The sequence below is a fragment of the Acipenser ruthenus genome, chromosome 9 (assembly GCF_902713425.1).
Source record: "Acipenser ruthenus chromosome 9, fAciRut3.2 maternal haplotype, whole genome shotgun sequence".
Lineage (NCBI taxonomy): Eukaryota > Metazoa > Chordata > Actinopteri > Acipenseriformes > Acipenseridae > Acipenser > Acipenser ruthenus.
The window spans coordinates 45,487,976-45,500,143 of NC_081197.1; the positions used below are offsets into that span (position 1 = coordinate 45,487,976).

General features: G+C 38.1%; 1 protein-coding gene and 1 long non-coding RNA gene across 3 annotated transcripts in view; one reads left to right on the top strand and one right to left on the bottom strand.

The window, feature by feature from the left end:
- Nucleotides 1-720: 720 nt before the first annotated feature.
- On the bottom strand, nucleotides 721-4,192 carry LOC131737929 (uncharacterized). Its single transcript, XR_009329513.1, has 3 exons — nucleotides 4,068-4,192; nucleotides 2,740-2,845; nucleotides 721-2,340 (listed from the first exon to the last, which is right to left on the bottom strand). It is a non-coding gene; the product is annotated as an uncharacterized LOC131737929 (long non-coding RNA).
- LOC117405778 (mediator of RNA polymerase II transcription subunit 14-like) overlaps nucleotides 4,134-12,168 on the top strand; it is a 42,088-nt gene continuing 34,053 nt past the window's right edge. The window contains exons 1-5 of one of the 2 annotated variants that reach the window (XM_059030085.1): nucleotides 4,134-4,618; nucleotides 8,474-8,500; nucleotides 9,108-9,213; nucleotides 10,077-10,250; nucleotides 11,935-12,064. In XM_059030085.1, coding sequence (XP_058886068.1) covers nucleotides 4,437-4,618; nucleotides 8,474-8,500; nucleotides 9,108-9,213; nucleotides 10,077-10,250; nucleotides 11,935-12,064 — 619 coding nt within the window. In that variant the 5' untranslated portion in view covers nucleotides 4,134-4,436. The remainder of the gene's footprint in view (nucleotides 4,619-8,473; nucleotides 8,501-9,107; nucleotides 9,214-10,076; nucleotides 10,251-11,934; nucleotides 12,065-12,168) is intronic. The other variant, XM_034009153.3, reaches the window with a different exon arrangement.

A 12,168-nucleotide genomic window follows, 5' to 3' on the forward strand; every position in this document is an offset into this window, starting at 1 on the left:
TCATGTGTTTTTAGCCCTAAAAACTGGAAAAAATACTACCTAATGAACAGGGCTCTGGAATGAAACTGCAGTGGTGCCTGCTTGTGTGCACATTTTTCAAGGTCTGTTGTGGTCAGTGCATCAAGGAAATCATTGCAGTTGATAGAGTACATCGTTTCTCTCTTACAGAGACTGTATTTCATAAAAAAAAATAAAGATCTCGATATTGGTATACGTCTCACATACACACAGACACTGCAACACGCAGGCCTAGCAGGATATTAGCATTCTCATGGAGGGACTACTCTGTCTGTGTGATTCAGGGGATCAGATAAGGCAGCTGTAGACTTCTACACTTGCTGACTCATGGTACTGTCTTAAAGGTGTAGCAGTTATTGCTTTAAAACTGAGTATATCCCCCACCACCGCTGAAAATTGGATAAGAGGTATTTATAAATTAGATGCCATGTGTTCTCAAGTTACATGTAACATTTGAAGTGACAACCCCATATATCCCCACAAGCTAATACTCTCAATAACGTATGCTAAATAATGTTAATGTTGTGTGACATTTGTACATACATATTGTATATCCCCGTCCTCACACGGATATACTAAAGGAGGAAGAAGCTGGCAACGAGAGTATCTGGCTTCAGGGGATTGCACATGTTATTTACTGAAACAAAATAGAAATGACAAGAGAGTGGATTTGAATGGCATGTGAAGAGGGTTCAGGGTCTATCACTTTTAGTTTGGTCTGTAAAATAAACTGCAATTAAAGTTTATTGTCGCTATATATTCAAATACTGTATAAGTAAATAAAAGTAAAAAAATGATCTTCTTCTTCCTACCAAATTATAGTCTGCAATTGATACTGTAAAATTACTACACAGTGTATCAGTATATGTACTCATAAAGAGATTGATATCCAGTTACACTTTTTTAATGCATTTCCTCAGTACAGTGCTTCCTCTTTATAAGGTGGCCCTTTATACTGTGAAACAGGTTACAAGGCTATTAGACTAACACAAATAACACAGGCTCTTAAGTATGGCTCCCGACTACAGCGTTATAAAGGGGGAGCACTGGATTTGTCACTGACTTCCACATGATCTTTAAAAATAAAAACAAATCTTACAGTTTCATTATTGCAATATTGCTTTGTTATGTCAGCTAGTCAGAATCTTTCTTTTTATATTATTTCAAGTATGGAAAAAAATAAACAAGATTCATTTTCATTCTCTGGTTGTAGGAGTATTTTTCTTTCTACCGCAAATACTAAGTTCCACCCAATTACAAAAGCATGCGAGTACGATCCGATTTTATTTGCAACAGAATAGTTCAGTGCACTTGCCATACAGGAAGTCTGTGGGCGTCCTCGCTAGCCTCTTTGTATCTATATTTGTTCACATTGCACTTGCTGTTTACAATCAATTCTCCTTGACGTGGGTTAATGAGTACACATAATGTATTCTGAAGTACCTTAACTCAATCACATTATTGCAATAGGATTGAACACAGGAAATGATATGTTACAAGGTACATATACTGGAATTCATTATCCAGTCTGATATTATTTTTGTAATGTTTCTAACACATTTCATGTTTACAAAATCTGTTTGATAAGGGATCAACCTAATAAAATTGTGATATTAGAGATATGAATATTTTTGCATGTTAGGGAGTCTAGATCTGTACAGAAAACAAACTATCAGTGTTGGTATAGTGGAGGGTCTTGTACATCTGTCCAGATTTCACAACCTTCGAATTTACATATATCTAGAGAAACCAGTATACAACTGTGATGATAATAATAGGTTTGCACATTTCTGAATACAAGTTATGAAGAGTCTGACAGTTTAAGGAGATGGCTGTCTATAAGACTTTACCCTAGTAAAAGCATGGCAAAGTGTAATAAAGCATAGTGAAAGGATAGTAACGCATATTAAAAAACATGGCAAACTATGCACAGTATAGCCATGAGAAAAGCATGGGACAACTGCAACATTTCTGTGCAAATGTACCATGGTAAACTTGTATAAGGGTGTCTTTGACATGTTTTTCATGATATTGATAACTTTCATTTTATATTTACAGTTGATTGAGTTGCAGGGATGTCATACATAGAGGATATATGTGCAGAGATGACACATTTATTCAACCGAGGGGTTATAAATGAGGTCGCACGAGTTATCCATGAAGAAATCAAGAAATCATTATACAAATCAGAGGCAACAATCATGACTTCCTGTTCATGCTGTTTGCATCCCAGAGCTGAGTGGGTAGCAGACACATCACATTCTTTTAGACCTGCTATTACAGCATTCCATCTCGAGTGAAAACAACATATCCGGGAGTCAACTGCAAAAAAAGAAAAAAGAACATTGTGCAACGCAAAATATATTTCCTACAAAGTCATATCACAACTGCATAAATAAACTGGCCTTATCCACATTAAATATTGTTTAAAAAAGAAATACATGTAAAGGGGCAATAATAATAATAATAATAATAATAATAATAATAATAATAATAATTACAAGAAGAAGCATAAAGTGTTATTTTAATTTACCAATATTACAACATTCCGAAAATGCATTGTATTACCTAATTGTATTGTTATTATTCAGTATTAAAATTTTCCAGAATTCATTAGTCATAGACACAGTGTTTTGTCTTTTTAACAGTCAATATAAATGAATTGTAAAAATGAATTGTATGTATTGCAAACTAGTAGAGCACTGTATTCTATTACTTTACTTGGTTATGTTGTGAATTCATCTTAGCACTTGTCAATACATATGAAAGTTGTCTATCTTCTGGCATGGAGTCAGTCCAAGGGGAGTGAAAGCTGCAGATTCAGTCTCTGTAATACAGAGTAAGAGTGGAAGTGTGTTTAGGACAGCAGGATCCAGGCAAGGGAACAAGGCCGTTGAAGAAGGACACGACACCTCTGTGAAGACTAGGAATTGCTAGATCAATACAATTTGAAGGGGCAGACTGAGGCCTACTTTTTATTTTTGTATTGAAATCATTGATTAGGAAGGCATTATATGTAATCCTTAGTGTGGGTCCCTACACACATACTAAACAGAAAGCAAGCCATCTCAACTGTAACTAGAAACTGAAATCATGAATGCATAACATCAACAACTGTTACCATGACAGTTCTTTATTTGTGTGTGGTTACCTGTGGAAAACCCCAATCATTATCCTGACATGATTGTTAATTTTCTAAGTCAAAGTAAAACAAATTATTCATCTGGCTCTGTGCACATGTAAGGGTCCATGTTCAGAAAATGGACATGTTTTCCCTTTAGAGGACAGTACTGTGTATGTGTTATTTTAATAATGTTTTTCCAAAGTCTGTTTTTTTTATTAATAAAATAGTTTGACATTCATGAACCTGTTTCTAGACTGTAGACTGCTGTTAAAGAAGCTATCCAGGACAGTTTCATTAATTTATATATTTTATATATAAACATTCCTTAAATAACTCAGAATGAGTTAAAATTCAAAATGTAATTTAATGAAAAAAGGTATTGAAAGTGATGTTACATGAATAAGGTTTAAGAATATGTTCTGAATCTGCTAGCTACTGGTGGGGGTCAATTCCTGTTTTTCAATTTAAATTCTATATCCAATTCCTTTTTAAAATCAATTCCCAAATCCAATTCCTATTTCCTTTTAATCAATTCCAATACATCATTGATTCAAATTGTATTTATCAGTATTATGTTACAATGCGTGTCTCACAGTGGCAACAAATTACTTAAGTCAAAGTAATTGGCTTCAAATGAAAATAGCTGAACAATCATTATGTCTAAAATATAAATTCAAATTTCAATTCCTTTTAATGAATTGGAATTCGTTAAAAAAAGAAATTATTATTATTATTATTATTATTATTATTATTATTATTATTATTATTATTATTTAACAATGACATATCTCACACATGTGATGTTGTATTTCTGTAAACTGTATTTTTAAATAGTTGCACACTTTTGGTAGAAAGTTCAGCGGAAGGGTGTGTTTAATCAATGTTTCATATATCTGGCTATAACAATACGGGTACACATACATACTCTTTTATATTTCGTTGGTTGACACAACAGCGAGTTCCCTTCAGTTCCGTTTCCGGGTCAGTAGTTCTTGCGATTCTGTAATCACTTCCTGCATAGAGCAATGATGGCGCTGGTGAAGATTTGAGCGGTCGGTTCTTTACAACAGAAATCACTGTGGTTTCACCGGCATTTCCATGGGGAAAAGACATCTCGATCCCGGAAAGACGAACATAAATACATAGCGGATTTTTTTTTTTTTTTTTTTAAAAGCATACAAGGGACCCCTCGCCTCCTCACGGATTTGGGATTCATTAGACTCGCGAGGTGCTGTTTTAGCTCCCCTCTGCATCGCTTTCTAGCATTAGCTACCCGGAGCTTTCTTCTTTTAAAATGGCCCCGGTGCAGATCGAGAATAACCAACTGGTCCCGGCTGGGGGTCCCACCTCAGCGCCCCCACCTCCTCCCCCTGGGGCGACGGCAGGGGCTCCTGCGACTCACGGGGTCCGACTCAGCCTGCTGATCGAATTTTTACTGCAGAGGACCTACCATGAAATCACTCTGTTGGCTGAACTGTAAGTATCTTCGTTCAGTCACTGTGTACTGCTGCTAGTGCAGCTAATCCGGCAGTACAGTATGAGTGACAGGTCACACACGTGTACAGGCAACAGTAAATCCAAGAGCTTTAAGAAAAGTGTTTTTGTTTATTTTCGACAATATTTGTGTGTTATAAACTGTTTATATTTGTAAACCTTTTACATATCTCTTAATGTCTTGGCCAAAAATAAACTTCCCTTGTCATACAACTTCATTAAGCTACGTTATAGCTAAATATACACTGATTCTACTTGTAACCAAATCATCAGTGGTTTAGGTATAATCTGGCCACGTGACCTACAGCACAGGAAGTGGGAAGGCACCAGGTAGCAGCATTGTGTGATCTGTAACATTGCACTTGAAAAATATATTTAAAGTTAAATGTGTAGGCTAACCTTTATATATTGATAAATAAAAAAAACAAACAAAAAGTGCTGTGAAAGCAGTAGTTTCAGACAGGGTGTTAAACAGAAGCTTTTACCTCATTTTTCTCCGAATTTGAAATGCCCATTTGTATTTAGGCTCAGCCCACCGCTACCACCCCTTCGCTGACTCGGGAGCGGCGAAGACGAGCACATGCTGTGTGTCGTCAGCCGACCGCTTCTTTTCCCTCTGCAGGCCCTCCATGCAGCCAGCCCAGAGCTACAGCGTCGGAGGACAACGCAGCTCTGGGCAGCTTACAGGCAAGCCCACAGGCGCCCGACCAGTCTACAGGGGTCGGTGGTGTGCGGTGAGCCGGGGACACCGTGGCCAACCTAGTTTTGAAAGAAACATGTATTTTCAATAAAAAAAATGTTATCTGGTACTACGCTAGTTTAAATAAATCTGCAGGCTTTGCTTTCCGAAAGTCTTGCGCGCTGTCATTTTACCTGGAGAATGAAATTGTCACCACCCTTTCAGGGCCGCCTTTCCTGTCAGTAACCAACCAGCTGCTTACCTTTGACTTGCATGCTTTGCAGCCAGTAAGATGCTTTGACCCTGAAGACACTGCTGGGGTGAATGACCTAGGAAGTGAAGCAATAACAGATTTCTTGGAATGCAAAACAGGCAAACAGAACTTTCTTTGGCATCATGTAGTAAAATATGTCACGTTTTTAAAATGAAAACACAGGTGCTATTGAATGTGTTTCTTTCCAAACTGCACATTTGAGACTTATGCAGTGAATAGAATTTCACAGCATGATTTATAAAATTATTTTGTTAGCTGCAACCACTTGAATTGACCCTTTCCAACGGTTTTCAGAGGAACTGGGGCATGTTGTGATGCTATATTATGGGCTACCAGACCAGAAAGCTGTTGCTTTTGTATGTTTCAACAAGAGTGTTTTAAAATCAATTCTAAATTAATATTTGAAGTCAGTTCACTGTTAACTGTACAGTGCCGAGAAAAAGTTTGTGAACCCCAATGATAATTATGGAAATTCCATAGTTTTACCATGATAGCTTTCTTGAATCAAAACCAGTATTTTCTTAAATATCCAGTAGGGTTTATATTAACCAATTACATGTCTTTTGAAACAAAATGATGTATGAATTAGACAAACAATGAGTAATTAAGATTCAGGGTATGTGAAAAAGTAAGTGAACTTCTGGTTTTATCAGCTCAATTAAGGGGATAATTAGAATCAGGTGTTTAAATAATTAGGTAGATCTTCAGGGGTGAGTTTGGGAGACCCCATCTTATGTAAAGATCAGAAACTTTGTGAGTTTGGTCTTCACCATACAGGTGTGTGGAAACACGTCATGCCACGATCAAAATAAATCTGAGCACCTCAGAAAAACAGTTATTGGTGCTCATCAGTCTAGAAAGGGTTACAAAACCATTTCTAAGGATGTGGGGCTCCACCGATCCACTGTCAGCCAGATAGTCTACAAATGGAGAAAGTTTCAGACCACAGTCACTCTACCCAGGAGCGCTCGTCCTACCAAAATCTCTCCAAGAACAAACCGGAAAATCATCAAGGAAGTCACACAGAACCCCATAGTAACATCCAGGGATCTGCAGGCCACTCTCGCCTTGGCTAATGTGAGTGTTCATGACTCAACTATCAGAAAAAGACTGAACAAGAATGGTGTTCATGGAAGGATAGCCAGGAGGAAACCACTGCTCTCTAAAAAGAACATTGCTGCCCGTGTGTTCGCCAAAGAGCACATAGATGATCCACAACTTCTGAAACGGTGTTCTCTGGACAGACGAGTCAAAGGTAGAACTTTTTGGCCTCAATGAGAAACGTTATGTTTGGCGAAAACCAAACACTGCGGTCAAACAGAAGAACCTCATCCCAACCGTCAAGCATGGTGGTGGGAGTGTGATGGTTTGGGGCTGCTTTGCTGCCTCAGGACCTGGATGGCTTGCCATCATTGACACAATCATGAATTCTGCATTGTATCAGAAGAGTCTAGATGAGAATGTCAGGCCATCCGTCCGTGAGCTGAAGCTGAACCGAAAGTGGGTCATGCAGCAAGACAATGATCCTAAACATACAAGTAGATCTACAAAAGAATGGCTGCAGAAGAAGAAATTACACGTTTTAGAATGGCCTAGTCAAAGTCTGGACCTAAACCCCATCGAAATGTTGTGTCAGGACCTGAAGCGAGCTGTCCATGCAAGGAAGCCCTCAAATGTCACCGAGTTGAAGCAGTTCTGTAAGGAGGAATGGGCCAAAATTCCTCAAAACCTATGTGAGAGACTGACCAACAGTTACAGGAAAAGCTTAGTTGAAGTCATTGCTGCTCAAGGGGGTGCCACCAGTTACTGAATCTAAAGGTTCATATACTTTTTCACACATGGATATTGAATGTTGAATCATTTGTGGATAAATAAATGTTGAAAAAGTATCATGTTTTGTGTCATTTGTTTAATCAGGTTATCTTTATCTATTATTAGGACTTAGATTAAGATCTAATAACATTTTAGGATTGAAATATGTGAAAATCCTAATGGTTTCACAAACTTTCTCTCGGCACTGTAGTTTCAATTTTGAAATTCATACAGATACTGATTAACTCCCTGAGGTATACCACTGCTCAGCGTGTGTGGTTAGTGGGAATTGAGGGGGTTGTCAGATCGCTGCAGAAACTTAACTTGATGTTCTGTCACGCTCCCCTTTGCACGAGTGCTCAGATCTGAACCCTTAGCCAGTCAAATCGCTCATCGGGGCCAGCACAAGTCACCAAAGCTTGTTGCAGACGCTACTAAATATTTTTTAATAATCCTAGTGCGTCGGATGTGGTCCCAGTTACCTAATGCTGTCTTTCTCGTTTCAAATACATTTAAAAAAAAAAAAATTCTGTTGTTCCTAGCCTTCTGCCTGGGGGAATTGGGGCAGGAAGTGAAAAGAAATCAAGTTGATTTAGATCGAGAACACATATCTGTCAAAGAGCTGAAACTTTAGATGTTGCCATTCTGCATACATTTTCCCATATAAATCAGTGACCCTCACTGTACCACTTCATTATATTGTTATTCACTTTAGTTGTGATAGGGATGGAAATCCCTGCATAGCAGTTTCACCCAGTCCAGGTTTTAATACAAGCTTGTTTAGCCGCAGAGTGTATGTACTGTAACAAGCTCAGGTGTGTCTTATTAAACTCATAGTAAAACCAGGAATGGATCAAACTGCTATGCAAAAATTCCTGTTTTGGGGGTTTGTCCTGAGCTGCTCAATTTAACAAAATCTATGTTACCTAAGGTTTATTTAATGTACTTTCCTTTTTAATTCCTAAATACAGACGATTCAGTCGACCTTCACAAGAGTGTTGCAAAAAGACCACTTGGGTTTCCTGACAGACACGTATTTCAGATTTTAAAGCATTTTTTCTTGTTTTTTCAGCCTTCCCAGGAAGACTGATATGGAAAGGTAAGTTATTTAACTTTTGTTTCTTACAATAGTCTAGCATTTTTAATTCAGCTTTAGGGATGTTTGAATTTAGACCTATAGCAGGTCAAAAGTGAGTTCTTGCAAGTTCTCCAGTATTAAGTCCATTCATGTTTTTTATGCATATTATTTGAAACAGAGAATGCTTCTGTGCCATAAAATAGAAAGAAGTAGCAATTGTAGTTTCAATTAAAATTGATTTGTAATCATGGAAGGTTAGATTTCTTTAGGTCTAGCTTTTCATTTGCATTTTTTGCTCTTGAAGGTTATTTGAAGAGATATGGAGTATATTTGCTTTCAGTTGCACTGGTTTCAAGTAAAGCCACGAGAAACATTTTTCTTAATATTATACTAACTTGTAGTACAAAAACACTTACTGTACTATCATTGTCGTCTCGAAAGCTAGTGTATTTAATGTACATATTTAGCTCCTATTAAAAGGTAATGCCAGAGTGTTGTACTTATTGTACTGGGATCAGCATGGCTTATCCTATTCTACAAACACTGCCTTATGAATACACCATTCTAAGATGGGGAATGCGGGTTATTGCTGCCAATGACTTTCCCTTTTTTCTTTTCATTTTGACAGAAAAATCGAGATTGTGCAGTTTGCCAGCCGGACCCGTCAGCTCTTTGTCCGTCTGTTGGCTCTGGTTAAGTGGGCAAGCAATGCTGGCAAGGTGGAGAAGTGTGCGGTACGTCTGCGTGTTTACACAGTGCAGCCGTCTCCTTGAGCGGGGTTTGAATCCCCGCTGAAGGAATTAATACTGCAGATGTCTTCCATGTCAATGTGATTGGCGTACGTGATGGACAGTGTTGCGTGAGGCGCTGCTGTAACGGATTCTAGCCCCGTTTTGGTGAGATCTTTGCATGGTTGTGAAGACGCTCGCTTAGCTGGTTGGGGTCCATAGAATCCGTTTGTTAAATCAGGATTGGTTAGAAAAGATTGCACACCTACTGTATCAGATTATATTAGTATGTTTATAGAATACAACACCATGTAAGAAAAAACAGATAATCCACAGTTGCCTTTTTATTTAATATACCCTTCAGTTGAAGGGTAATATTTCTAAATATCACCTCTGATACAAAGTATAATTAAGGTGTTTTTAAATACTTCTCTCCATAGAGATGTTGTTTTTCCCGCTTGGTACACAAAGAGCTCTCTGCATATAATTTAAACATTGGCAGAATTTAGATCTGCCACTGTTTAGATCAATTGAATTGTGTTTATAAATACACCAAGTCTGCTGCTTGGTCTCTGACTGCCTAGCACAGTTTCCCTTTAAAAGGCAACATTTATACAAATAATGGGGCATTGACTTCCTTGTTGAAGATTTAAGTATGGGTCCTTCATGAACAGCAGGAAACATTAATTGATCCATTCATTGTTCCATTGCACATCCAGTGCCAAACTATTCATTTGTAATATATAGTTAAATAACAGTTAAACAGTACAGCCAATTTTAACGTGACATCATTTCCATCTGATTCAGGCTGTCTATAGATGAGAACCGCACTCTAAACTCTCTCTCTCTCTCTCTCGCCCTTTGCACAGATGATCTCAAGTTTTCTCGACCAGCAGGCCTTTCTCTTTGTGGACACTGCAGACCGACTGGCATCGCTGGCGAGGGACGCTCTGGTTCACGCTCGTCTGCCCAGTTTTGCCATCCCCTTCGCTATCGATGTGCTGACCACAGGATCCTACCCACGCCTGCCCACCTGCATCAGGGTGAGCTGCTACTTTACATGCCATCCTTCTTATCCCCTTTATAACTGGATTGACACCAGTGCGACCCCCTGCATTTCGAACTGTGTGATATCAATACGCACTGGTTTGTTTTAAGAAACCTCAAAATGTTCATTAGTTATTGATACATCATGATACTGAGTGTGGTAATAGGAGTGTACTTAAGCACAACATAAGTTTCATCTTTAAACCAAAAATTTAATAATCACTTGATGTTGCAAATCACACAAACCAGCCCATCGGAACATAAGTATCTTGATACATACAGTATTGTGTTGTGACCTGCATAATCCATATTGTATAATGTTTTGTGTATCGTTATACCCTATTGATTTAGTTAGCCAGACTCTATTTACCACACATCTTGAAGTACTTTAACTAAAGTAACATTATGTAGGCCAATATTAGTGCGAATTGGTGTCTGTAAAACTAGGCATTCATTTCAGATTTCCACACACTGTGATTCGACATAACAGACCCATTTGCCAGACTTGTCTCCGCTGAGTTAGCTGGCTGCCACAAAAGTGGAATTCCCCTTTAATTACAAGAGACATTGCGGCTTTGAGATTTGACAGAGATAGCTTCTTTCTTTGTCTTACAGCAGTTCAGTCACTGTGTAGCGCTGTTGAAGCCTTACAGAGAAGGCAAAACTCTCAGAATTATAACTTGTCATTATGGCAGGTTTTCTTATAACAGAATTAAACTTATTTATGAATCCTCTACAGTTCTGTTAGTTTGACGTGCATAATAATTGATTGATGCTTAATACAGTAATGCACTTTCTGCATGCTGCTGTTTTAAATTAAAATATAATTCAGTAACTCTCATATAAACATTGGAATGCACTTTTCCACATTATGGTTATTATTTCATCAGAGCCCTGCTAGGAAGTTCATGTGGTGTTTCAGATGAAATGACCGTTTGTCCAGGATTCTCGGCTGGCACCCCTGGCTACAATGTTACTAATAGGGAATTTATTTGTTTAAGTTTATGTGAACAGAATCTAATTCTAATCTCTGCCAATTTTCAGACTGGTTTGTGTGTGTACATTTTCATATATTATGTTTTTCAAAAGTAAGGGGGTTATTTTGATCAACCTATATCCTGCTGACATAAAACACAGCTATATTATGTAGTGTTTTACTGTACTGGCGAATCACCATATATAAACGCCCCCCAGGAGCATTATTAAGTCCATCTGTGGCTCAGTGGGAATAGACTTCAAAATAAAAGTATGTTTTTATTATATTGGATTTTTCATGACCCAAATTGTTTAACTTTCCTCAGTTACATTATGTTTTTAAATACAAAATGGTCTAAGTGACGAGATGTTTTTACAAATGTATGGCCAGATGAGATTTTTTATATTTCATTTCATCTTCTTACTACTGAGACAGTGGTATTCGAGTTTCTCCTTTTGATTTGCTAGATGAATATAGGAGAATTTGCACAGGAGACTTAAAAGAAATGTGAATATTTAATGGACAATGACAACCAGTAATCTTTACACTATTTGTATTTGTCATTGTTTTTCACGATACTAAAAACCTCTGAGACTCTGAGCTTTCAGTGCATCAGTTTCTAACCTGTATTTGTGCATTAGAGACATCAGTATAACAAGGTCTGGAGATACAGCTAAACTGTCTCTTGTGGTCTGTGCCAACAGGATAAAATCATCCCTCCTGACCCAATCACCAAGGTAGAGAAGCAGTCCACCCTTCACCAGCTCAATCAGATCCTCCGACACCGGCTCGTCACCACAGATCTCCCGCCACAGCTGGCCAACCTCACAGTTGGTAAGAACGGACTCTTAACCTGCATTTCAGCATAGATCTGGAGAGACAAAGGGTTAGCTTCATGCTGGGTGGATTTTCATTGCAAACACGAGTTGCCTCCCAAG